At 40.3% G+C, this 25320-nt stretch overlaps 7 protein-coding genes across 9 annotated transcripts; 1 reads left to right on the top strand and 6 right to left on the bottom strand.

Moving 5' to 3' along the window:
• Nucleotides 1-1017: 1017 nt before the first annotated feature.
• Nucleotides 1018-2230, bottom strand: LOC149741004 (uncharacterized). The gene is made up of 2 exons (XM_089871953.1): nt 1829-2230; nt 1018-1770 (listed from the first exon to the last, which is right to left on the bottom strand). The coding sequence occupies exons 1-2, from the start codon at nt 2087-2089 to the stop codon at nt 1135-1137; spliced, it is 897 nt and encodes a 298-aa protein (XP_089728079.1). The 5' UTR covers nt 2090-2230; the 3' UTR covers nt 1018-1134.
• Nucleotides 2231-4098: 1868 nt separating this feature from the next.
• Nucleotides 4099-7560, bottom strand: LOC149741003 (N-acetyltransferase ESCO2-like). Its single transcript, XM_089871945.1, has 10 exons — nt 6776-7560; nt 6529-6592; nt 6191-6469; nt 5991-6111; nt 5705-5794; nt 5445-5562; nt 5211-5307; nt 4861-4959; nt 4467-4691; nt 4099-4316 (listed from the first exon to the last, which is right to left on the bottom strand). The coding sequence occupies exons 1-10, from the start codon at nt 6877-6879 to the stop codon at nt 4224-4226; spliced, it is 1290 nt and encodes a 429-aa protein (XP_089728071.1). The 5' UTR covers nt 6880-7560; the 3' UTR covers nt 4099-4223.
• A 134-nt stretch (nt 7561-7694) lies between these two features.
• On the bottom strand, nt 7695-12275 carry LOC149741002 (C-Jun-amino-terminal kinase-interacting protein 1-like). Of its 2 annotated transcripts, none has more exons than XM_089871943.1 (12): nt 12064-12275; nt 11666-11784; nt 11549-11598; nt 11205-11314; nt 10621-10712; nt 10407-10471; nt 10037-10131; nt 9631-9746; nt 9223-9358; nt 8956-9065; nt 8412-8570; nt 7695-8256 (listed from the first exon to the last, which is right to left on the bottom strand). In XM_089871943.1, the coding sequence occupies exons 1-12, from the start codon at nt 12068-12070 to the stop codon at nt 8011-8013; spliced, it is 1305 nt and encodes a 434-aa protein (XP_089728069.1). In that variant the 5' UTR covers nt 12071-12275; the 3' UTR covers nt 7695-8010. The 2 variants fall into 2 exon arrangements, with proteins under 2 accessions (XP_089728069.1, XP_089728070.1); XM_089871944.1 differs by having other exon boundaries at nt 11666-11771.
• Nucleotides 12276-12410: 135 nt separating this feature from the next.
• On the bottom strand, nt 12411-15210 carry LOC149741001 (uncharacterized). Its single transcript, XM_089872135.1, has 6 exons — nt 15085-15210; nt 13924-15043; nt 13621-13718; nt 13234-13373; nt 12971-13065; nt 12411-12909 (listed from the first exon to the last, which is right to left on the bottom strand). Exons 1-6 carry the CDS (start codon nt 15208-15210, stop codon nt 12464-12466), a joined length of 2025 nt encoding a protein of 674 aa, XP_089728261.1. The 3' UTR covers nt 12411-12463.
• Nucleotides 15094-19481, bottom strand: LOC149741000 (uncharacterized). The gene is made up of 8 exons (XM_089871926.1): nt 19045-19481; nt 18465-18559; nt 17965-18001; nt 17852-17911; nt 17735-17799; nt 17379-17477; nt 16378-17240; nt 15094-16107 (listed from the first exon to the last, which is right to left on the bottom strand). Exons 1-8 carry the CDS (start codon nt 19130-19132, stop codon nt 15240-15242), a joined length of 2175 nt encoding a protein of 724 aa, XP_089728052.1. The 5' UTR covers nt 19133-19481; the 3' UTR covers nt 15094-15239.
• Nucleotides 19482-19820: 339 nt separating this feature from the next.
• Nucleotides 19821-22741, top strand: LOC149740999 (V-type proton ATPase subunit C 2-like). 2 transcript variants are annotated; one of them, XM_089871948.1, is made up of 10 exons: nt 19822-20069; nt 20334-20419; nt 20662-20848; nt 20901-20999; nt 21137-21205; nt 21265-21357; nt 21453-21546; nt 21602-21699; nt 21885-22014; nt 22337-22741. In XM_089871948.1, exons 1-10 carry the CDS (start codon nt 19879-19881, stop codon nt 22427-22429), a joined length of 1140 nt encoding a protein of 379 aa, XP_089728074.1. In that variant the 5' UTR covers nt 19822-19878; the 3' UTR covers nt 22430-22741. The 2 variants fall into 2 exon arrangements, with proteins under 2 accessions (XP_089728075.1, XP_089728074.1); XM_089871949.1 differs by lacking the exon at nt 20901-20999 and having other exon boundaries at nt 19821-20069.
• LOC149740998 (proteasome subunit alpha type-1-like) lies at nt 22272-25135 on the bottom strand. Its single transcript, XM_089871955.1, has 7 exons — nt 24990-25135; nt 24518-24664; nt 24099-24291; nt 23699-23769; nt 23316-23445; nt 22852-23075; nt 22272-22612 (listed from the first exon to the last, which is right to left on the bottom strand). The coding sequence occupies exons 1-7, from the start codon at nt 24990-24992 to the stop codon at nt 22538-22540; spliced, it is 843 nt and encodes a 280-aa protein (XP_089728081.1). The 5' UTR covers nt 24993-25135; the 3' UTR covers nt 22272-22537.
• Nucleotides 25136-25320: the final 185 nt, after the last annotated feature.

The following is a 25320-nucleotide window of genomic DNA, read 5'->3' as shown; positions in this document are numbered from 1 at the left end:
ATTGCTTCAACCCAGTGGTCACTAATGTGTTGTCCAAATTGTCGGCCATACATAAAAACTGCCGTTTCCATGCGAAGATAAATAAGTTTCAACCACTAGACTTATTTACCGCTAGATGGTGACAATGAGACAAGATTTAGCGCGAAGTTTTAAGACGATTATGACGTAACAGACAAGTGTCTAAAAGTTGATTGTTTAAAACAATGGGGTTTGTTAAAATAACAAGTGATGACGTAATCGGATTACACTTCCGGTTTTAATCCCCGACAATGTTATCCAATATGACGTCATAAACCACTTGTTTGAGAAGATGACGTGACAATAGAAGGTGTGAGAACTTGTGACGTAACAATACGGTGTGTGATTCTATTGTTTACATAATCTACCATTGTTACATCATAGTAATAAACACGGATTAAAGTTGTCATTGTTGACTGATTATGACGTCATAAAACAATCTGTTTGGTCATAAAAGTTTTAATTTTTATTAAAAACAAAAGAATCTTTCAAACAGGCGCGATTATTAATCGAATGTTACGTCATAATAGACATTATAAAATAATCTACGATGATTTCTAAGATATTCATTCGCGTCGAAATATGCAGACATCGATTGTTTAAACATTTGACGTCATAATCGCGGTGATCGCGGTGTTTGTTTCCAAGTTCTCGAATTCCACCTGCCACCTTGTGACGTCATAATGAAGTTACAATCGAATCGATCGCGTATGATAAGTGACGTCACAATCACACTTGTGAATAATTCGAATGATCGCGCGAAACCATTATTACGTAGACGCCCAAGCGATTATCGCGGTAAAGGTCTTCGCTTTGTTACGTCACAATAGGCGTGTGCCAGTGATGGGCATAGTGACGTGATAATGCCCAAGCAAAGCAAACAATCGAAGTAAGATGTTTCGCGGTTCGATTGTTTATTGATATTTCACCATTATGACGTAATTATGGGACAAATAGTCGCTTTGTTTGTTTTTTTATCCATTGTTGCAAATAGACGCGCGCGGTAATGGAAGTTTATTTCGAATAAAAATTATTAAGTCACAAAGCGGATTGATGATGTCATAAAGCAGCAAGGCAGTGAAGGGCTATGATTGGTCGGTTAAGGTCACGTGGTGATCAGAAATGATTGTGGTTTAACCAATCAGCGTCATTGGCGGGAAAATCGTTTGAAAATCCAACCGGAAGTTGAAGGGTTGGGGTAATTTGGTCTACTGGGGGGAATTCCCCTGGGGTAGGGGGCATGTGGGACCACTCACCCATGTACGTGGGGTAAGGGGTAAAACGTTGGGGGTTGTAACTTGGGGGAAACCCCTGCAACGATTCAAAACTGACGTCACAATTGTTCGATTGTAAGATCGGGGATTCTGGAATATTTGGCGGCAAATTCGTCATCGATTCCCCGCCGCTTGTGACATCACAGAGGATCTCGGAGAAACCGCTGTCGCTCGTCGAATCCATCCTTATGACGTCATCATCTTCTTTTGTCTTCGATTGTGACGTACATTTTTGCAGCATGACGTCAAACGCCTTTAGCATAGACTCCGTTAACGCTACCGGAGATTTCGAATCTTTTTTCTTCTGTGACGTCACTTCAGCTTCCTTTACAAACATGACGTCATCGTCTTGTGACGTCATAGCGTTCGATGACGTTGTAGCGTTCTCTTTATTGATGACGTCACTTTTGGACTTCCGGTTACGCACGAGTTCTTCTAATGCTTTAATATATTCGATAGCAGATTGTAACGTATCCACCTGCGGTGTGAATATTAATTACAACAAACCTTTACCAAACAAACCAATAACCCTATACCTTACTAATCTTCTTCCGATTTCTTTCACCATTAGGCACATGTTGTCTCAATTCGTCGAATGCTGAATTCACGTTTTTAATCCTTCGTCGTTCCCGTGCATTTCGCCTCGCTACACTGGTGGGGTTTTTCCCCCCAGCCCCACTCCGAATCTCAACTCGGAAGTTTGGGTTATTTTCCCCCAAACTTCCCTCCTTCCATCTGTTGTTGAACGGCATCGATATTATCGCGTTCGACCGCGGTTCGTCACTTCCGGTCGCCATTTTTGTTCAAAACTAACAAAACCTAAGAATTTTAAGTTATTATGACGTCATCAACTCAAATATTACATCACAAAACCCTACGTCACAACGCGAGAATAACTTTCATTATGACGTGAGAAGTGGGACTGGCACAAGAGTGTCGCGTGCCGTCAATTTATACCAAACCACTCCTCGACGCTGATTGGTCAGGAGCAAAATGAGAAACCTCGGCCACGCGCCCTTCTCACTCTTTGCTCTTCTTATTCTCTTTTATTTAATCTCCTCATCTTACCACACAACCTCAAAACTTCGATGGAAGATTCCCAATTTGCAAAAAAACACCGATTCTTGATGACGTAGGGCACTTCCGGTTGCGCTTATGACGTCACAACACCCACATAACGGTTTCGAGCATGACACAATAATTATTTGTGACGTAAACACTTTCCATTAAGTTTTTAATTGTATCGTTCCGTATGTTTGTGACGTAACAAACGGGATTCATTTGAACGCGAAAACAATTCAAGTTCCGGAGTTTATAAGATGTTTATGTTGTTTGTTGTCAAACCGGATTATACGATCTCCATGCCAAGTTTAATGTTGAATGTATTGACCCTGGGGGCATCCGATCTAACGCCACTTATCCACAACACAACCCCCATTATGATATCATATTCACAGTTGAAAGTCGAATATACAACATCGAAACATCATTTCATCGTGATATTAAACGTCATAATCACGTGACGTGTCACCCACGTGACCGCATACGCCTGCCAGGTGCCCTTAGGTGCAATCCACACGCATGACATCGGGTTTTAATTCAATTTCAACAAAAATTATTTTCGCCGAAAATTCGCTTATAGAGGTCTATGTGACGTCACAGAGGGAAATATTTGCCGCGGTCGCAGCGATTTTCGTGCTTCGTCACAATAGCGATTGTTCGCGCTTAAACAAATCGATATTTTGTCGAATATTAATTCGCGTAAAAGCGATTCGTCCCGGCAGCGACGCTAGCGGTTGTTCCATCAATCCCGAGTAAAAGGATCATCGTCGCGTCAATCGCGTTTACAGCGTTCTAAAACAAACGTCACTAATCTGGCCTCCAAGCGGATTAAAAGTTGATACTATTTCGATTCTCGAACATTTGACCGCCCACGTTGAATATCACTTGTGACGTCACAGAGGGTTCGATTACCACGTGATCAAATGATACGCTTGTTCTCGACATATGTGACGTAACAATACCTAAGAATCTTGAATTTCAATTCGACACGGACCTATTACGTCACAATCCCATGTGACGTCACAAACCAAGTGTAATGGTGACATCACAGTAGCTAATTGTCCCGAAACATGGATTCGATAAAATCGGCGCCAAAGACATCGCCATTGTTTGTCCAATAAACGAACAATATAAGATAAGGGGCATTGTTACACAACATTCCATATGTGACGTCATAAACAATCGATTGTTACCTTGTTAATCGTAATTGTGACGTATATTAGACCACGTGACCGTAGTTATAATATTTCTATGTTTAAATTAGGAAAGCAAACATTTCCTGATAACGCGATTTACAATGGCTTGTTTGTGATGTCATAATAGTCGCGTGGAGCGCGTGTAAGAACAAATCTTGGGCGTGGCTTCGATTCCATTGTTTATCGACGCGATAAACGTCCATTATGAGTCAACAATGGTATATTGTTACGTCATAAATGATGGAACAGTTGGATTGTCTAGGTATTGTTGGTAAATATTAAATGACAATTGCCATTATGACGTAGTGATGACGTCACATACAAGAGATAACTGTGTCGCCCCCCAGCGGAGAAAACGCCAGGTCAACAATCAAGTTGATTATTAACGAAAAATAGCGACTGTGACGTCACAATAGCCATGTTTTACAATCGCGATTTCGCGCCAATACTCCGCCATTTTGTTTTACCCTGCAGCACCATCTAGCGGTAGGAAATTTTCAAACAAATAAAATATTTAAGCGACTCTTCAGCGTCATCTAGCGGATGGATATTTTCAAATAAATTTATTTTCTGCTAATACGTAACACAGTATGTCACAAACACAAAAAGTGAAAACTTAAAAAGTTGAAAATAAAAGTGGGCGTGGTGGGGGTGTTGCCACTGACCTCACTCACTAGGTGGAGCAATTGTAGGTAAGGAAATGGGGAGTTTTGAAATATTTGGTTGCGAAAGATTTGCCGCTGATGGTTGGGTCAGAGAAGGCAACCTGGAGGGGGGGGGGTTAATGTTGGTTGAATAAAAATAAAATATATCTGAATATACAAGGTAAAACAAATTGTTTGTATTATTGTTGATATTTATCTTAAAAACATTGATAACAAGATATCTATGAATGCCAACCACAAGGTGTCCTCACCTGGTTCATGTTAAGTCGCTCCCCTAATACAAACGAACACCGGAGGGCATCCATGAGCCTCGTTGCCACGCCCCTTTTTCTGTGTGGGGCGTGGCACCATATTCTCGATACACCGCATGTCACTGGGGTGGATTGCAACGAACATGACATCATACCTGATGATGTCATCGTTTCAAGGAGGGGGAATCCCCGTTTAATTTGTTCAGCGATTAAACATCCAGTGACCTGCAAACATAGATATCTTATAATCCGACACATTGGTAACCAAACATTAGATACAGCAATAAACCGGGTGATCAGTAAACATTACAAACGATGTTAAACGATTCTACCATCAGGCACGACCTAAACATCCAATGATTTGTATAATATACTATTTCTATGATATATCTACCTGTTGTTGATCGCTGACGTACAAATACGAAACTCTCGTCGTTGATATATTTTGACTGAAACCGAGCTCGCTGTCGATCAATTCAAGAATGTCTTCCACCTTAAGATATTTTGTGATTATTTGGATATTCTGCAATTTCCTTTAGAACCAGAAACTTTTTTATCTTTATAGAACAACATTAATTTTAGCCTCATGATTTAATTTATTGAATATATTGAGACAACAACTACAGTAGTAGACATTGCCGGAACATGAGAAAAGATGATAAGTTGTTTCATCAAGTTGTACTTTGTATTCCCCATGATTTGTCGGGAGTTACACCCCTTGGCCCCACTGCCTGGGAAACTAACCTTCTTTTGAGCAAACTTTGGGTCCGTTGGAAGGATTTTAACGATTCTTCCGTCCACGTAGCTTGCGACGGTTCGTTCGTTTTTCCAACTTGGGAACCTGGGTTAATGGGAGGGGTGATTCATGGTTAAGTAAATGCTGTTGTCAATTTATGTAAGAATATTTAGAAATAAATCCGGAAGAGTTTAAATTTAACTTTAAATAGATTCTAGCCACAGATATATTCCACCACCCACCTCAATATAACATTGAATCGTTGATGATGTAATTTATGTTGATGTTGATCATGCGGATGATCGACCGCATAAACCATTCCGCAAACCTTACACTGGGTGGCGCCAAACTTCTTCTGTCCTGTGCGTGGTATAACGGGTCAATGGGTGTGGTTACCAAGTGTAAATCAAAACATGGGAGTTGCAAAATTTTTACATCCCAGTTTAGTCTTGGGGTGCTAACACATTGTCACCCCAACCCCCAATGTTATCCCTACATTCACCTGCGTCGATGATGAGTTGGACTTTCGGACTTTCTTTGGGTGATGATGTCATCTTGCGCAACAACGAGTTGCCGTGATTACCCGGGCTGTCTGTGATGTCATAGTTAGACTGTTTTAACTAAATAACGAAATGCGATACAGTTGGGAACTTTTATCTAAATCATAATTTTAATCATGATAAATTTTCATTAAACAATAAACTGTTTAAGGTATAGCAGAGGTAACGGTTGGCCCTTTACGATCACAAAACAACCGACCGAAAGACATCTTTATAATAAATATTCACCGTTAACTTTCGCCGCAAACAATGGTGACGATCGTCGCGCTCGAGTAAATATTGGGAATAATTTCTTGGAATCCTCGTCGCCCTTTTGACCTTTGACCCTTGGTGACCCCTGTGAGGGTTCCTGTAAACAATCAAAACTGTTATGTCATCAACAACATAAAAATTACAAAAAACAAAAATTATATTCTCCAATAAATTACCCGAGTTTGTCGTTCAATCCTAGCGTACTTGGATGGGGGAGTCCCCTCTAAAGTTGGGGGAAAAGGGGTTTCCCGGGGCTTGGGTAGGGTTAGGGGTGACTGCGGGATAGGGGTGGTTGGTTGGAGGGGCTTCCCCTTTATTACAACGGAGGAATATTTTGGTTTTCGAGTGAATTGTTTTTTAAGTGAGTTTGGAGCCCAACTTATGGTGGGTGAGACAGGGGGTTTGTTGGTTGGGGGTTTAGGGGTCTTCTTCGCGCTCTGTTGCTTCGGAGGGGTCTGGTGGGGTCACATAAAGGTTAAATTAATAAGTAAATTTTAAACGAAACCAAACTCACGTTTTCCTTGTAAATTTTTGTGCCTTGGTCGGCCAGTTTCGTATCCGTGTCAACAATTGGTGTTCTAAAAGTCATTATGATGTCATAATTAAGATTGTATATGCTCGTTATAAATAAGGTTCAGAATGAAGTAATATTTTGGTTTATGTTATTTCTATGTGTAGTAGTCTTCAATCACATTAATACAACAAAATATGTTTTACAAAAATTGCTCATCCCAACTTGCCCCATGCACATCCCAACTTACCCCATGTCGGGTGCCGACACCCCTCCACGTTGAACAGGCGACAAATATTTCACGTTTTTCCCGTAAAATGTTTTCGTTGCTACTTCAGGTTTACAGTTCGTCATATTATGATGTCACAGTTAAACCTATTATCTACATAACAACGAGGGTTAACACCGGATCGGAAAGTTAAAATATGAACGAAGGATTTATTTCAGAGAAATTTTTTCGTGCGTAATACACAATTGTCTTTGTTTCAACCCAGATAACGAATATCATGAAAACAAGCGAGGGGCGACAGTTGTGCACAACGCAACATAAAGGAACTTAAAAAAACAAACTTAAAAAATTACCAGAACATGAAATAAATAAATACCAAAAGGACAACAAAAGCAACAGAAATAAAAAAGAAAGTTTTGGTATTTCACAGGTAAGACAATGAATCAGCACTTTCAAGATTCCACGAAATTATAAGCAGACTGCCAACAGTTTGTTTTATTTTAGAAGATTTGCTTGATATTTTATGATTAGCAAAGATATCTTATGCCTGGATTCCTAATTTGAAATCTTTTCTTTTTTTTTCGATTTTCAAGGAGAAGATCATTGGCAGTTTTTTCTATTCTTTTTTTTCTACATGTTAGATAAACTTCTTTCCAATCAAAAACAAACATTATCAAACAAATACATTCACAGTAAAACGGTAGAAAGTTAAACAACCTGTAACTTAAGTTCTATAATACGGCCCTGAAGCTGTAAAACTTTTGCTGGAGACGACTGTATAAAAATGAAGCCGTGACACGCAGCTATACAACCTGACTTGCCCCCGAAACCTTTCACCCAAAATACTAAACTAAGATTTCTATTTTAAATTCCCGCGAAAATTTCTCTCAGATGCTAACCACTGGAGTGACGCCATATTTATTGATAATTACACGGGGAGTTCGACACGATTGTTTGTATTTTAAATATTTTCGATCAAACAATTTATTTTCACGAAATATTCAACATAAACTTAAAAGTGCAAACCAACAGGTGACGTCACTTCGAATCTCATTATAGCGATGTCTCTTTATAAAAAAAAATCACGTCAACCAACATAATGACGTCGTTTAATTCAGTGACGTCACAGAACACAATGATGTCAGCAACTGTTGTTTTGTTGCTATTTTCCTTTTTACTGTTTTAATTAATTTGATCTTCGTTACCGTATTCAAAGAAATAAATGGATATTGAGTTTTGTTGAAAATACATCGACATCACTCAATATAAATATCTTCGACAGGATGTTGGCATTCCAGGAACTCTTGGTAAAAAGTTGCGAACGCTCGACCAACACTCTCCGCTAGGGGGCGTGCGGAGGCTTCGGAGACGAAGGTGTGGCAAGCAAAGCGTGACGGGGCATCGGGGTGACGGGTGATAAACGCAAAGTATTTGTCGTTCTTTGGGTGGTGACCGCAGAAGGAGACGTTTCGGAGCTGAAAGAAGTGGATTCTCTCTCGGACCTGATGTAATGGTTGGGTTGTTTTATAAATATGGGCGCGGTACAATGGATTGTGCGTTTGTATAAAGTCCGGAGGATACAAGTTACCAACTATAACAACCATGGTTGCCCACTAGGATAAACAATTTAAATTCAACCAGAGTAGAATTTACCAACCTTCGAACTTGAGCTGAATGTTTTATTGACATCGCACGACGATGCTGATCGTTTCTTCATGAGCGATTGGTCCATCATCTTTATACCATGATGGTTGACAAGTAAGCAAACGTAAGCAGGGGGCGAAGTGTGGAGCGTGTGGCGTCGTGATTGGGCCACCTGAGTTATAATGCAACAACTTAAGAATTTTGGTAAGATTTGACACATCAAGACTTTTAAAAAAGTGACATCTTTTAGTTTTGCACAACATATGCAAAATTTTTGTAAATTGATAATGTTAAAAACATCGCATAAACAGGCAAATCCCAATGACACCGGACTTACAATTTTAGTCAATCAAACATGGCAAAATTTTTCATAAATATTTATGGTTTAAGATCCATACGTACAGTAGTTGCGTCACTAACGTCATGAATTACAGATTGACAAATAACTATTGCTGGGATGTGACGCACAAATACTTATCAACAGTGCAGCAACATGCCTCAATATGCCCGACCCGCCTAACATAAATACCCGTCACTATAAGTTACAACCCCCCCACCTCATGCATGGCTTGACACAAAACCTCGTTCCCTTTATGCGACGACACTTCAACCGATCCAAGGAAATAAAGATGAAATTTCTCACAATTTTCCTCTCGGACGCTGAATTCTGTAATAAAGTTGGTTTTGTTGACTTAGTGTTGGAGTGATCGGCCGAATCTGGTTGACCCCCAACTTCTCAACAAGGTAAATTAAACGAAACAACATTGAGAGATAAACAAACACCCAGTAACCAGAGTTATAGGATAGTAACCCCACATACCCACCTGACACATCGTCGCACCCCTCCCCAACCCCTTGAGCATAATAAGCAGGGAAAGCCCCCCTTTCACCCGTCCGCATGTTGATTCCCTCGAACCAAAAATCATCCGCTTGGTTTTCCACACAGAGGGGATCGTTTATCTGGAAACAATCTTCCTGGTAAATTGATCTGAAATAACTTTAGAACATTCTGCCAGAAATATCACATTTTATTAACTCAGAGCACAAGAGTGCTGAAATGGCAAAAACAAGAATTCAATCAACCACATATGTCTAAACAGCTGTGCGACTATCCAAACCTGCAGGTGTCACGTGTGTTTGCAATAAAATGAAAAAACTGATCAATAATAATTTAAGTTATTGTTTTTGTTCATACTTTTCTTGAAATGTTGGTTTATATAAATGTACTTTACCTCTAGTTGTATCTCATCTTTGTGTCGTGGCACAAACTTAAACAAAGCTGAATGTGTTTGTTCCTTTAATTCACCATCCATGTAACAATATTCAATCTTGTCGGGATCTTCTATTGCTGGGGGGTTTATGGTTATATATCATATTTAAAATCTGGGGGACATTGTTAAATTTACGCTTATATTCATCAAACATGGGGAATCTTTTGATTAAACTGTGGATCTATAAGATAAGACGTCACCCCTGTCCCGGGTCTCCCCCCTAATGTTACGTATATCGTCATATTGATAAACACCATGATGTCATTATGACACAACATAAGCCACTCTGATGCAACTGTTGTTGCTCCCCCCACGCCAGGATAAATGTTCACCCACAACCCTGAACCCCGCCCCATAAACAACTTACACCACTCGGAGGCGCTCCTGGTCAACCCCGGACATCGATGTCGTCGTTGTTCACGAACAGATGTGAGGTTAACGATATCTTCACTCGTATTTGATCTGACATAAACATCTTATAAATTATTCATGAAACGAGCGAACTGGGACATTCATGCAACTCGACAGCAAGCATGAGGTACACCACATCAACTCAAGAATATTAATAATCAAGACCCAAGGGTACAGGGTTTAAGGATTGATGCTGCTACCATTATGTGCCATTAGGCAAAACACTTATTAGCCGTTGTTCCAAATTAAAAAGCAACATACGTTGTAACTCGACAGCGAGCATGAGGTACGTTACAACACGTAACATCAACATTGTGACATCATACTTGGTACACACGGCGATGGAACGTCGAAATCTCGGTTTTGTCGATTCTTCGCGAATATGTTTTGTCTGCAGTTCAATTTATTTAAAATCAGTGGCGTAACTAGGGGGGTTGATGGGGAAACAACTCCCCCATTTATACACAAATAAAAAAATTGTTTCCATATTTTTTCTTCATGCAATACTGGTTACAATTGTTACATCACAATATATTTTACCTTTTCGCTTGTTTGGTTACAATCGGAATTCTTCGTATTGTTTATTGTGTTGTTGTTTGTGACATCACAATGTGTTTGTTTGAGTTTGACATCTGTGATGTAACAATGGTCACTGTGATGTCATAATCGAAAGATTTTAGAATCTTTAAAAGTTGATTGTCTCCATTGTTACGAAACAAAGGGTTCATTCATTATTCATAATGGAGATCACATGCGTTTGTGACGTCATATATTGATCTCGTTGTATGGAGATGTTAGGTGTTGGAATTTGGGGGTTAATGGGGATTCCTGGGGGTTGTGTTAAATGCTAACAACTCAAGTGACATTTTATTTATTAATATTTACACCAAAGAAATAATTTAAACATTTTGTATTTTGAATATTTTGGTTCAAACATTTTATTTTCAAATGTTGGGGACCTCAATAAACATAAAGAAACTAATACGTCATAGTTAATATAAAAAAATATTAAGCAAGAATTTCCCTGGCTTTCCAGGTTACATTGAACGCTAACAGCATACAATAACCATTATGCTTTACCCCGCATTGCGAGGCAACTTTATAACTCCGGTGTCTTAACTTACCTTCAACCTGGGGTATTACCCGTTCGGGTATTTTTGGGGGTAGGGGACCCGGCCGCAAGGGGGCGGCAAAGAACCTTAACGTTTGTGGGCGTGGTCGCTTGGGGGCGTGGCTGGAAATAATCTTTGTTAAACAGGAAGCTGGGCAATAATGACGTACCAGATTGAAAGTTCACTTTTAGTGAAACGGTATTTATTACAACAATTCATTTTAGGCAAACATGACCAAAAACGACATGTGCATGGTTTTCCTTTTGAAATTAGTAAAGTTACTAAAAAAAATTATTTTTGGGCAACGTTTTTTTCAATTTGGGTAAAAATAATGCAATAATAGATTAATAGCACACCTGGCGTCACTTGAAACTTTTTTCTTCTTTTGACTTCTTCGTTTCGTAACCTAGACATAGAAACATTATTAATTTTCATAATGACATCACAACTACAATGATGACATCACAACCCACCTTGAAATTATCGTTGACGTAACAATGAAGTTTTGAATCCTCATCAATTATGATGTCACTGAGATCTTCGTCGTTGAAATCGTCCAATGAGAGCTCAAAGTTTACGCTGAGATAAATATCTGTGCGGTTAAGGTGGGCAAGAAGATAACTAAGTTACGAGGTTTATCTTTAAATGAAACATAACTATGTGGTTTGCCAACCGTTGTTGCTAATTCTCTTATAATAAAAAAGAGGATATAGCGACAAAATTATTCATTTGTTTATTGAACTTTATCTATTTACTAATTTAAAATAATATAACAACGTGTGTGTGGTGAAAACACGACGGGTTAATAAAGGTCATTAACCCCAAACGTCATAATAATTACAAATATGACATCATAGTCGAACTGACTCACCTTCCATATTCCATTGTGACGTAACAAACAAAAACTTAAAACAATCAAACCTACGCTGCAATAACTGTTGTTATTACGTCATTATCATTACTACGTAATAAACTATTATTACGTCATAAACTTGCATAACTATCTACCCTTAACTTTTGTTAGGTCATAATGTTCATTGTTGAGCAAACAAACCCCCTCTTCCAACAGATTGTCTACGACTCTACTACGTCATAATGGCTTCATTCGCATCGAAACAGCGTCCTCTATTGATCGATATTGATCCATTATGACGTCATAATGCAACCGATCTCACGTCACATTATAGACAAAGAAACCTTGATTTTAACACAATGACGTCATCAACTCATGTTTTATTGAAACGAAAATAACGCTAGTGACGTCACAATGTTTATTCATACACGCCCGACTCGATGACGCGTTTGATGAAGGACCCCATGCTCGAATGTCGGTGCACGAATCGACGAACGCCGCCCCCCTTGTTGGGGGTTGGATGGGGTTTGATCGTGCGACCCCTAAGTGATGTCATACGTGGGGTTTCCCCCTTTGAGGGTCCGACGTCATTGGGTGGGGGTTCCCCGAATGACATCACCGGAAATTCCCCCTCGTAGTCGGAAGGTGGGGTTTTACATCGGGGAATTACCCGTCTTCGTTTGGGGGTTGGGGGGATTTCTATAAACTTTGATGACATCACTGGGGAATCCCCCAGTGTGGCTAACCCCTCGTTGATCCTCACCAACCCACTACTGCCACCATGTGGATATCCTGGATGTCGTTGAAGAAATAGTTTGCGACGAATATCTTCGAAATCGCTCACGCGTGAATAATCAGGTTTCGCTGTGGATGGAACATAGAAATGATTAAGTTGTGATATTAATTTTATAAAAAAAATATTTACGTTTTTCTTGTTTTGTAACTTTCTGCCGACTAGCTGTTTCTTCGGTTGAAACGCTCGATCGTCGCGATCGTGAGGTTGGTGTCGTTCGTCGTAGTCTGCGGGGATAATATATGATATCTATGTTTACCATGAACACATGAAAAATGGTGGCAACCTCAGCCTTGAACCTGTATCGTATGGCCTGAAGGGAACCACGCTAGCCACTACAGGAAACTTATCAATATATGATATCTATGTAATACAACAATATGATATCTATGTACCTTGACCCCTTGACCCTCATCCTCATAGTTGGAAACACGAACGAACGAGGCGACGACTGCGTTCCGTCCAACATCCATCCTCGCACTCGATGTAAATCAACATGGCTGGTGAACAACGAACGAATCACTTCAGACGATTTCTGGGATTTTATATTACATATGATTTATGTTAACCTTATTGGATATAGTCAAATCAAATGTTTGTTTATTATCTTAAAGAACATTTTATCTGCCGTACACCTCAAGGACCACTAATAAACAATTACCGTCAGATCTCACACACAATGTGGCGTATACAACATGTGTATTGTAATAGTTATTGTTGGTGCCAGATGTGATGTCTATAACAAGATTAAGGCAGTTGTTGTTTGCATTACTACATAATACCTCATTCTGACGTAACAATGGAAGTGAATTGGTGATTGTTTCATCAGAAGGTGGGTTGTATTCGACGAATCCGAGGTTCTTACGTTTGGTGCCGGGAGCTGTTGGAACAAAAGTTAAATATTTCATTATTTGAAACTACAATATTTAAACACAAAATGTTGGGATAACATTAAAACAGAGGGATTCGTGAAAGTCCATTTCATATTATGCCTTATATATGATATCTATGGATATTAATATGGATATATGATATCTATAGATATTCAATATTAACCACAACGGAAACAATTATTATTATCCCACCTATTGTTACATCACATGTGGAGGTTGTAACATTATCATCCTCACTTGTTACCTCGGTGGCAACTTGACACTTGCCACGATCACGTAAGTTACGACTCCCATCCAATCCAACGAACGAATTCCAATATTCTCCGTTTAACGCCGTTTGTTTCAATAATTTGTTCCGTTTATAAGATTTCTGTGGTTCGTCAATATTCGCGTCACTAGATTGGTTGATATTTGCCAACTCATCCCGGGGCGACTCGGGACTTCCTTGGAATTCGTCGTCGCTCAAACTTAACCCCATGGGTTGGTTCTCATTTGAGGGGGTTACCCCACGTACCACTTCCGGGGAATCCAGTATTGAGTCGGGGGATTTCCCCTTTGAAGGGGTAATATTGTTTCCATGTTTTAACTTCCGCCGATCTCCGTTAAAATGTTGAATTTTGTCGATAAATTGTTGCGGGGTAAGTTGGCACACCATGGGTGAAAACAAAATTCGTTCCAAAACGTCGAGACTTTTGTTGTCAATTAAGTTTAGCAGCGTTTCGATGGGATGGTCGTGGTTGGGTGGTTTCGTTTCACATGGTTGATTGGCATACTTGGGTGATGTTGGGGGGGTTCCCCATTCATCGGATGAACTTTGACCCTTAATGACATCACCATTGATGACATCATCGGGCAACATAGCAACGTATTCGTTCTTTACTTTCGTTTTCTTTGGAGTTTTCCTCAATTTGAGCAAAATCTTTGACTTTCCAACATCTTGATCTTCCCGCACCCCACTGTCTACCCCAATAACCCCACCACCCCCAACTACCCCACCACCCCCAACTACCCCACCAACCCCAACAACCCCACCATCCCCACCACCCCCACCAACCCCATCAACCCCAACAGCCCCATCCTCCACAACCTTCTTGGAAGAATATCTTTTATTAATAATCTTCACGATATCTTGAAGATCCACCTCCGGGCGGAGCTTCCTCTTAATTGTCTTCGTCTTCCCTCGTTCTTCGACCCAATCCTCGTCATCAATAACTGGATCAACTTTCCTTCGTTTGGAGATCTTTGGTTTCCGAACTCGATCAGGATGCCCCGCATCCAACGCATGAGGATCCACCCCCCCACCACCAACCCCCTCACCACCAACCCCCCACCACCAACCCCCTCACCACCAACCCCCCCACCCCCCTCCGCTTCACCATCAATATACTTCCTCTTGATCAACAACACTTGGCCTTGTCCCCTCCGAACCTCTTTACTTGAGAAAGTGAAAACTTCCGAATGATCGCGAACCACCGACATTGCGCGGTTTATTTGTTCCTCTGTTATCGTTACTGCCCCGTACCGACTCCCCCGTGCCATCTTGCCCCACTAACTTCACCCCACCCACCCAACAAACCCCCAACCACCGATGACGACCCCCGTCGTGGTTCATCAACCGTGTAATCTGTGATGTCATATTTGTCACCCGATGCTATTGATAACTTCCTCTTACCCACTGGACGAGGCTTCACCCCAACAACCCCCACAGTCTTAACCCCCGCAGATGTAGCCCCCACAACCCCCAACCCAATATTTCCCCTCACCCCCAAACAATTCTCTTTCAAACTTTTCTTTCCCAAAGTTCTCAGAATCTCAAGTTCATGATTCCTGTTGGCGACGATCGTCGGCGATTTGAGAGAAGCCTCAATGTACGAAGATAGGAGAGAGCCTTTTTTCTTTTCCTTTGCGCATGAACGACCATGGATAACGTCGAAACGCTTCATTTGATGCGGTTGTGATGTCACAATGGCGGTTGTGTTGGTTTGTTGACACTCAATATCAGGAAACTGTGTAAACGCGAAACAACGAATGGAGTCGTCAACGTACGTGCCAACTTCCCCCCGCAATGAGGTTAATGTCGATTGAAGGGCTTGCTCAACTTTCAAGCGACGTTCCGAAAACTCTCCGCCAGGTTCAATATTTGGGGGGTTCGGTTCTAACTTCACCCCCAGGGTCTCAACCCCATTCACCCCAACCCCCACTAACTCCCCTTCACCCCCATTAACCCCACTTTTGGGGTGTTTCCCCTTAACAGATCTACCACAGCGACACCGTTTGAACCAATAGGCTCTCCAGCCCCTCCTAGTGATCGTTTCATCGATACAAAGATAATGAGCTTCGTACGGAATCGGGGTGGTTTTGGGCGCAACAGGTTTCCTGTAATGTAATGTTAAATGAACAACAATTTAGGTTTCGTTATTGCTCTAAACACAGTAATCACCATTGTAGGCGCATGTGTCCTTGGGTAAGACACTTAACAGTAATTACTACAACCCAGTGATCACTAATGGGTTGTCTAAATTATCAGGCATACAGGTAAACAATCACCGACAAAGGTACATACGTGGTAACTTATAGAGAACATTTATTTATTCTATTTTACATGGGTGAGGCCCTACATCTTCACACATGCCAATAAACCCCTACCTTCTATTAGTTGCGGGCACGCTTGGATATTTCAACTTTGTTCCTTCTTTAGGAAGATGGGACAAATAATCGGCGACGATAAACTTCATTGAAGATTCGTTTGTTTCATGAAGTTTACGCTTCGTTGGCGTTCGTGGTTTGCTCTTCTTGCCACTAGGAGTCAATGGGGAGTGGTTAATGACATCACCATTGATGATATCATCACACTTCTTCACAGGCATGACATCATCAATTTTCACCCAATGAAACTCCGAACTTGAAATTATTTTTGGTTGGTTGTTTTTTGCAACGTTCGTTTCTTTTTTTACCACAGTTCGTTCAACAGCGGGGAGGAAACACAACATCTTGGAACGGCCAGTTGGTATTTTTATCCTCCCTCCCAAATGCTTCGGATCGATCCTTATGATAAACTTCCCACCTTGACATGAAGCTTTCGGAAAGTTTTGTAAACTTTTATCTTTTTCGATTTTAATCAATTTTGTTTTTTCTTGACTTTTGTTTGACGTTGGTAACAACTTAGGGGAAGCCCCCACAGGTATAGTGACGGGAGGACCCACCGCAATATTTGACAAAATCTTCTTTTTTCTCGTAAACCTCGGCTCGTCGTCGGTAACAATGACCATTGTCGTCGAGCCCCTCTCCACGGCAACAGGGGGTGCGTTGTCATCAGTTACCACCACAGTGGTGCAGTGTTGCGCAACATCGGTTTCATCGGAGGAACTGGCATCACTGGGTTGACTCGCGTTGACGTAAAGCATCGCAGTGAGGTGGGTGACGAGTTCCGACACGGGGGTAACGTGGGTGGGGTTGAGGGCGTTGTACGATACATGGTCGAGGCAGGTGGGGCAAACGTGGACGGGGATCTGGGGTAAGATGGTGTTAGTTGTGTGGGGCAAGATGGTTTTGGGTAAGATGATTCAGGGGCCAAATAGGCCCGGTTCCGGGTTATACTATACAGGGGGTAAGATGGGCCGGGGGCAAGATGGGTGGGGGTAACTTACATATTCACCATCACTCCTTCGAACAACGAACGAGGACTTTTCATGCTTCAACAATTTTGTATCGGGAACTTCTTCATCGGAAAACTTCAACAAACTTTCCTGCAATAATAAGTTTAAATGCCGGTAAGTATGGGGGGTTGGCTCAACAACGTATTCTATATGAGTGAGGTTTTGTCAGCATCTGAGTTACAAACGTGGTAATATATTTCTATATGGTTGAAAATTTGTTGTACCAAGGCCGTTACGCATCCAAGGACACAATGGTGGCATCAAGTCTGGAACAGGAGCCAAACCACAGAAACCACAGCAGTGGGATAATCAGGCAACACAAGGGATAAACAAACAAATATACGAACCGCAACATTGGTGTATAACTTTCCCCATTCACATTGGTTCATGTTGAACTTCACACTGGTTGATGCTGTGGAAGATATTTATTATAACGAGCCACTGGGTGGCAACAGAGAGCATACCTGCATCCCCACCAAGTGGTGAGTTCGTGTCCCAAGATGTTTTAATCGACGACCAAAAATCTGTGAATATAAGATGGTATGGTGTTTCGAAGTGTTTATGATGTCATAGTTACCTGTGATGTCATAATTCTTCAATTCTTTCCAGGATTCCTGTAAATTATGACGTTATTATAAGTCGAGCAAGTGTCGCGCTGTTGTTACGTCATAACGACGCATTGTTACGATGAACTACGTCACAATAATCACCGACGTCATAAAGGAACGCAACGCGTTGACCGCCACCTCACTATCGCGTTCGTCGCTTTCCAGACAAACCCGGTTATGACGTCACAATTGACCACGAGTTTTGCGAACATATTGTTGACGAAGCGAACTAGATAATGACGTAACATCGCATTGTTACGTCACATGCGAACACGAAGCGTCTTTCGCGCGGGTAACCCACTATGACGTAATAATTAAAGTTGAACAATCCAAGCCCGCGAAATTACGCGACTCAACGAACGGCTACGATTGTGTCGTCACGATGATGATTATGACGTCACACAATGATGATTATGACGTCATAATGAACGACAATAAAACCACGTGGTGTAATGATTTAAATATTCACCTTGAATAATATTTCCATGTCATCGCATACCCAACAAGTGTTTCTCATATCGGGGGTTTCCCCTGTCTTAATGCTGTCGATTATTCTTCGAAGACCTGAAACATAGAGATAATATATAACATGACTAGGGTAAACACTGCACCCTCATCATGATTCAGCAAAACAACGCCATTGTTGGAAAACAATGGAACCTTAATAGTTTTGAAGCCAGTTGAATGTGATGTTCTTCGAATCGAGTATTTTGTGTCGAAACCATCTCACCCCAACCCACCCTACATAACTAAACCACCATATATAAGCCTTCCTACCCACAACTACACCTTATCATATTACCCCATCATGCACACTGTATGCACATATGGTGGAAATATATCAGGACATTATTTCATGATTCAAACACAAACTCACAACAATCCAAGTTTCAATACAATTTATATCTAGAATATTTAAACAATGTTTTGTTTATGACGTTTCAGGCATTTTAAAAACGTCACAATGTATTTCAGTGACGTTTCGTTGGTTTACGTTGTCACGTCATAATGCAGATCGTTATTTATTCTACAATTCACACAATACTTACATAGTGACGTAACAAGTTGATACTTTTGGTTGCAGAAACATGATATGACGTCACGAGCGCTAACGTCACAGTTGTCGTCATCAGACATCGTCGAGAGCTTAATTATGTAAACGAAGTACTAGAACTGACGTCACAATTAGAAATAAACCCTCCTGTTGCGAACAAAGACACGATTGTTGAAACTTGGACAAATAATCGCGTTTAACGATCGCCACGCCGATTATGGCAACACCGAACGTTGAGCAATGCTGCAGTTAAGTTACAACACCAATGGGTCAACAATACCCATGTAAATAAAATACGACGTTGCGTGTAGCGATATCAAACATTAATTTGAAGTAAAATATAATGCATAGAGAAGTCGCGCGATTAAATTATTTCGAAAATCCCGATTTTTTGCCCAAAATTTGCGACCAAAATATTTTCGACCAGATCGGCTTTCCACGTTACGTAGGTGGCGCTAGGGAGGTCAACTATGTGGGGTGGAAAATTAACGTGTGGGTTCATAATAACATGGTGTATTTCTATGTAGGACGATACATAAGGTATTCATGCACCTCATGCTCGCTGTCGAGTTATAACATTTGTGAAATATTGCACACTATTCATGGTAGCTCTGTGCACGGTTGTAGTTACCAAGCTTGCAACTTTGTGGGTGTTTTAATATTATAAATATTATGGAATGTTATTAAAACTAAGAAGTTTTTAATTTATTTAATTTTTTGCCAAATTGTGTTTTATGGTGACCTTTGACCCACGTCACAGGATAAACATAGAAATCATAAAAACATTGTTGTTAAAGAATTATTTTGTCGTCTGTTATTTGAGGTTGAGATGTCAGAATATTGGTTGATAAGCGCTCCAGGGGATAAAACACCCCAGCAAACATGGGAGAAATTAAACAGGGCGACGCAACAAATGTCGAATAATCATAAATTTCACATCCCAGACCTCAAAGTTGGGACGTTGGACGCCTTAATCGGTTTGTCGGACGATCTGGGGAAATTAGATATTTTTGCTGAGGGGTAAGTCGGTTTATTGTATATAGCCTTGCGCGCGATTGTTTAACTTGCGCGCATTTCTACAAACTGTAACATGCAGCCTAAAACACGCAGTTCGTTTATAATTAATACTACCGTATTTCACCTTAATAACATGTGGCGCGAATTCGTGCAAAATTATGAACTCTTTAAAAGCAGACTTTTTAATAATAGGTTGTTAAATACCTATAGTAACAAATGGTTAAAGACAAAACTTAACCCCAACATTAACAATGATAAATGTTTCAGGGTTTGTAGAAAAGTTTCGTCGTACATGGGGGACGTTTTGGAGGACCAAAAAGATCGGTTGGGGAGTAACCTTAAAGTTGGGGATGGTGGGTATGGGTAGCAGCGGGGTGGAATATGGGGGTATGGGTTGTTGTGGTGGAATATGGGGGTAGCGGGGTAATACTTGGTATAAGTATGGTGTTAAAACATATAGTTTGACCCCTGTTTTAATAGTTAGGGGTGACATGGCAAGGAACCCCTATAACACCTGGAGCTTAGTTTTATAAACTTACCACTGATGACATCACCATTGATGATGTCATATTAACCACTGATGACATCATCACAGCCACCCTTGAAACCTTCATGCATCGCTTTCAATGGAACTTGGCAAAATACCCCGTCAAGTTACCTCTCAAAAGTTTGGCCGAAATTATTTCAAAAGTTGTCACGCAAGTCGACACAGATCTTCGCACAAAGTCGCAAGCTTACAATAATCTCAAATCAAATCTACAAAACATGGAGCGGAAAGCAACGTAAGGTTAATGTTTGTACGATGTAACTTTGGGTAAATATATTTTCACCCAGTGGGAGTTTGCTGCTTCGGAACTTGAGGGAAATCGTAAAAAAAGAAGATTTCATTCACAATTCGGAGTATTTGCAAACATTGCTTGTTGCTGTGCCGGTGTAAGTTGGTTGTTACATCATAATGTTGGTTGTTACATCATAATGTTGGTTGTTACATCATAATGTTGGTTGTTACATCATAATGTTGGTTGTTACATCTTAAACAACATTTAATTCACAATGACTCTATGATGCAGACAAACAACCGAAGAATGGGAAAAGAATTACGAAACTTTAACAGATTACGTCGCACCTCGTTCGTCAAGGTTTGTTATTTCTATGTTTATGTTACTAAACCCATTATGACATCATAATAACATGACAGGTTACTTTATCGGGACGAGGAGTATGGACTTTATGGCGTCACAATATTCAAGAAAGTTTATGAAGAATTCAAAACTAAATGCGGACGGCACAAGTAAGTGACCAATGTGGCTGTCTTTATCTTACCGATAAACAATCACCCACAAAGTTACATACGTGGTACCTCATGCTCACCGCCAACTTTTGCAGATTTTTTCTTCGTGACTTTCAATACAACGAGCGCGACATGGCGTCCGATAAAGATCAACTCACTAAATTGACTTCGGATAAAAAGAAGATGTTGGTTCGTTTATCCGACTAATATATAATACAACCATGTAACCCCCCCACCCTACCAGGGCCCCCTACTACGATGGTTGAAAGTCAACTTCAGCGAAGTATTCACCGCATGGATGCACGTGAAGGCACTCCGAGTGTTCGTGGAATCTGTGTTAAGGTGATTTCCCTAACATGAGCATTATTAGTGGTGCAGTTGGAAAAATTAGGTTTTATAACAGGACACAAAACTCCTGGATATTGAAATTGAAACTGCATTTTTGACCCAAAGTTTGATTTCGAAGTTAGGGTAACATCCCACTCACCCCTAATGTTACCCCTATAACATGGGTGATTACGCAACAGGTACGGACTTCCTGTCAACTTCCAAGCAACTGTTGTCCAACCGCAGAAGAAACAATCCAAAAGATTGCAAGAAACATTGAATAAGTTGTATGTTGGCCTGGATAGCACGGGACTCGCTGCTGTTAATGAGGTTGGTGGTTGTAACATCTTAATCGTGAACAAGGAGATAAAAAGTGGTGTAATTGTGTGACTTTGTGTGTCAAACAAAGCTCTTCTGGTAATTATTCTGGGATAAAATAAAATGCTGTAGATTTTTATGACGCTCTTTGTGCTGTTGCGTCATTCACCCCGATGCAGACCATAAGAGCGTGAGTACGGAAATAAATGCCAGGACAGCCGATTTAGAATCCCTTGTACCAACACTACAACCTTATATACAAAGTTACATCCGTTTACATTTAGCTTTATTTAACATCACAACTTTTAAATATTAATCTTTAATTTCCTCGCAGGACGATTTTCTTCCCGGTTTAACCCTCGGCACCCAGGAATATCATCCCTACGTGTTTTACAAGGTCGTCCTCGACTTTGAATCGCAACATTAATATGATTTCTATGTAAATTGTTGTGCAATACCAATGTATCGGAATAAATCGTGTATTTTGTCTTTGAAACATAAACTTGAACTTTTGACCTCCGAGCCCATTATGACATCACATATCCATCGGTTGTTCTTCGTCTTCGCGTGGTTGACCGCTCACAGGGGGGACCAATCCCGGGAGTTCCCCCTGGAAAATGTTATTGATTTATTTGTTGAATTGTTAAAGAAATGTAAATGGCACAAAGTTACATCTGTGGTATAAAGGTGCCATTGTTGTTATGTTTTACGTTTAAAATAAAAAGCTGAAATTAAGCAATTGCCCAAGGTACCCGGGTCAATATAAGAATAACAACTTAACTTACTATATAACCCCCCCATTCAACCCCACCAACCCCCTATATAACCCCCCCATTCAACCCCACTCACCACTTGCCCAACCTCTTGTTGTTGGGGAGCCGGTTCGTTCCTCGACGATCGTTTCTCCTCCAATAAATCAAGGAATATCGACACTTGATCGTCCTCGTACACCACGAGGTCCTGTCCCTCCCCAACCACGGCCACCGAACAATTCTTCACCGAAAGTTCTTGTTCGGACGGGAGGGTTTCCCGTAACGCTGTTAACCCGTGTCGCACCAACTCCTCAGGGGTGCCTGGGTGAAGATGGGGTGAAATACAGATTTTAAGGATGGCGTCAAAGTGGTAATGAGCTAGACAGTGAGCATGAGGTATCTACCATCAAGTGAAATGGTCAGCTTATGCTTAAGAGGTCACAGGTTCATAGCTCACTTCCACTTCCACTGTGAGCATCTGTGACACTTAACGGCAATTCTTTCAAGTCCACAACCCAGTGGTTACTACCACACAACGATAAATAGGTAGCAAATACTTACAATCAGCAAATTCATTGAGATGTCTTTCTAAATAAGTTCTAGCACTTTGTGATCGTGAACCAATAGCCATAGCTTTGCAGTTGTAATAATTAGCTGATGGGCAAGTCTGGTAGATGTGGGGACCTTTCTCCTGTAGGATGATATGTTTATAAATGGCTACCACAATAGTCTTGTGGCATAAATCCACACAAGACTTCCCCAGAGTGAAAAGTAATTCCATGGATAATATATAACATTAACAGAGGTGTTTTTACAAGTATTAACAACTTTAAAATACTAATTTAAAATCCAGTATTAATAAAGTAAAGTATTTACGTTACCATTAAATAGAAATTATAATAAACAGTTAAACCACATAAATACAACACAAATATCAAACTCACATCAAACCCAGCCACAAGGATTCCGACCCCGAACGGTCGACGTCCGTATCGTTGCGTGGGTGTTTGGGTTTCTGGGGGAAGTTAACAATTATGTTTGTTATGTCATAGTGACATTTGTGGCTTTAACAAATATGGTGGGTTACTGAAACGTAAGAAACTCAGCAAAATGCAGTCACAGGCAGCAGACAAATCAAATTTGTGACTACAATTGTTTATTTGAACTTTATTGTTTATTCATTTTCTCCTTAAACCATAGAAAATGAAAAGAAAACTTTAATAAAACCTCCAGCAAATTTGGAAGATTCTGTCTTTCATTATTCCCTTTAGCCATTTTATTTAGATAAGTTTTGAAAATGTTAATAAAACAAAATTTAAACTGAACAAATGAGACTAAACTCACTGTCCCCAACTGCAGCCACGAGTCTTGTCACGGGTAACCTCGTGTTGAATAGAAACTCATGGTGCATGCACTCGCTGCGCATGTAGTTCCCCAACGACCTCGCATCGGACGTTAACCCCGATATTGAGATCCCGATGTGGGGCGAAATTTTCTCGATCTTCTTCTGGTGAGCTATCAGGTCTGATTGGGCGCGCTGGGTAAAAAGCAAAGAGAATAATTTTTTAAATGTTACTCACTGGGGGTCATAAAAGGTGCACATATATATATATATTGTTTTACGTTTTTTCAACATTTTAAAAGTTAAGCTTAAATGTTTAAAAGTTGCATCGCAAAATTATTTGTTTAAATAACATTTTCTTTTATTGCCAATAAACTAAACTTCCGACGCATATAGAATAGAAACAACATTTCCAACTTACTTTCAGTGCGACAAGCACGGCGTGGGTTTTCGATTTCAACCCGATGGTGGCTGACCCCTGCTTAACCGCTTCCATGGCGTACTCGATCTGGTGGATCCGACCTTGGGGGCTCCACACGGTCACATCGTTGTCGTATTGGTTGCGAAACTACAAGGGGTGCATGGGTTATGAATATTATGTGTGAATTTCAATTTGATGAAACTTTATTTTGAAAGAATAAACGTAACTTATTTCTCCTGTACAAAACTATGGAGATTTCATTACTACATGTTATAAATGAGAAGTGCACAAGATTTGCCAAGATTATTTATTGTTGATGTTGTATACTTAACGTATTAGTATTATCATTAGGCGATTTATAACGAGTAGATAAATAATAAATGTATAATATATGTTTAATTATACGGCATTAAACGTGGTAATTTAATTAAAACATTATTGTTTTAAATAATTTTAACTTAAACAAACTTACCATCTTGTTTGAACGATTGTCGAAAGTTTTGTGTAGAAATCAATCATGCGTGACCACCATGACTTCGCTAGATTGACCAACATAGAAATCTAATGTTTCGTTCATTTTTGGGGACCGGAATATATTTATTTTAACATTACTAACCAACGCAGTCCGTGTATAAATATTAAAATTGATGGGAAACGTAAGAAATCTCAGTCGCCGCCGAAATCGTATGCATAGTATACGTGGTTTAGGGGTAGAGTTCGGTGTTTTCTTTTATAAAAACCAGAGACCGTATATAAAAAAGGTTTAAATACGGACTTAGATCAAAACGGGTTGGTAAATAAGT

Source organism: Ciona robusta, chromosome 2 (genome assembly GCF_009617815.1).
Source record: "Ciona robusta chromosome 2, ASM961781v2".
Classification (NCBI taxonomy): domain Eukaryota; kingdom Metazoa; phylum Chordata; class Ascidiacea; order Phlebobranchia; family Cionidae; genus Ciona; species Ciona robusta.
This window is presented reverse-complemented; position numbering and strand designations above follow the sequence as displayed.

Excerpts from the sequence above, each read along its gene's own strand:
- LOC149741004 (XM_089871953.1), bottom strand. The coding sequence starts at position 2,089 with ATGGCGACCGGAAGTGACGAACCGCGGTCGAACGCGATAATATCGATG. Across the intron at positions 1,771-1,828 it reads ATCGGAAGAAGATTAGTAAG|GTGGATACGTTACAATCTGC; the intron begins GTATAGGGTTAT and ends TTCACACCGCAG.
- LOC149741003 (XM_089871945.1), bottom strand. The coding sequence starts at position 6,879 with ATGACGAACTGTAAACCTGAAGTAGCAACGAAAACATTTTACGGGAAA. Across the intron at positions 6,470-6,528 it reads CAAAAATTTACAAGGAAAAC|ACCCCTCCGAAGCAACAGAG; the intron begins GTGAGTTTGGTT and ends TGACCCCACCAG. Across the intron at positions 5,563-5,704 it reads CCAACTCATCATCGACGCAG|GACAGAAGAAGTTTGGCGCC; the intron begins GTGAATGTAGGG and ends TACCACGCACAG.
- LOC149741002 (XM_089871943.1), bottom strand. Across the intron at positions 11,599-11,665 it reads ACGTCAACGATAATTTCAAG|GTTACGAAACGAAGAAGTCA; the intron begins GTGGGTTGTGAT and ends TTCTATGTCTAG. Across the intron at positions 8,571-8,955 it reads TGTGTCAAGCCATGCATGAG|GTGGCCCAATCACGACGCCA; the intron begins GTGGGGGGGTTG and ends ATTATAACTCAG.
- LOC149741001 (XM_089872135.1), bottom strand. The coding sequence starts at position 15,210 with ATGTCGGTGGTTCGCGATCATTCGGAAGTTTTCACTTTCTCAAGTAAA. Across the intron at positions 15,044-15,084 it reads AAGCGGAGGGGGGTGGGGGG|GGGGTTGGTGGTGGGGGGGT; the intron begins GTTGGTGGTGAG and ends GTTGGTGGTGAG. Across the intron at positions 12,910-12,970 it reads AGTTACAAAACAAGAAAAAC|CGAAACCTGATTATTCACGC; the intron begins GTAAATATTTTT and ends TTCCATCCACAG.
- LOC149741000 (XM_089871926.1), bottom strand. The coding sequence starts at position 19,132 with ATGTCTGATGACGACAACTGTGACGTTAGCGCTCGTGACGTCATATCA. Across the intron at positions 18,560-19,044 it reads TCAACTTGTTACGTCACTAT|GTCTTCGAAGAATAATCGAC; the intron begins GTAAGTATTGTG and ends TCTATGTTTCAG. Across the intron at positions 18,002-18,464 it reads ACATGGAAATATTATTCAAG|GAATCCTGGAAAGAATTGAA; the intron begins GTGAATATTTAA and ends CATAATTTACAG.
- LOC149740999 (XM_089871948.1), top strand. The coding sequence starts at position 19,879 with ATGTCAGAATATTGGTTGATAAGCGCTCCAGGGGATAAAACACCCCAG. Across the intron at positions 20,420-20,661 it reads TAACCTTAAAGTTGGGGATG|CCACCCTTGAAACCTTCATG; the intron begins GTGGGTATGGGT and ends ACATCATCACAG. Across the intron at positions 21,700-21,884 it reads TTCGTGGAATCTGTGTTAAG|GTACGGACTTCCTGTCAACT; the intron begins GTGATTTCCCTA and ends ATTACGCAACAG.
- LOC149740998 (XM_089871955.1), bottom strand. Across the intron at positions 23,770-24,098 it reads CGTGGCTGCAGTTGGGGACA|AAACCCAAACACCCACGCAA; the intron begins GTGAGTTTAGTC and ends AACTTCCCCCAG. Across the intron at positions 23,076-23,315 it reads TCTCAATGAATTTGCTGATT|GCACCCCTGAGGAGTTGGTG; the intron begins GTAAGTATTTGC and ends ATCTTCACCCAG.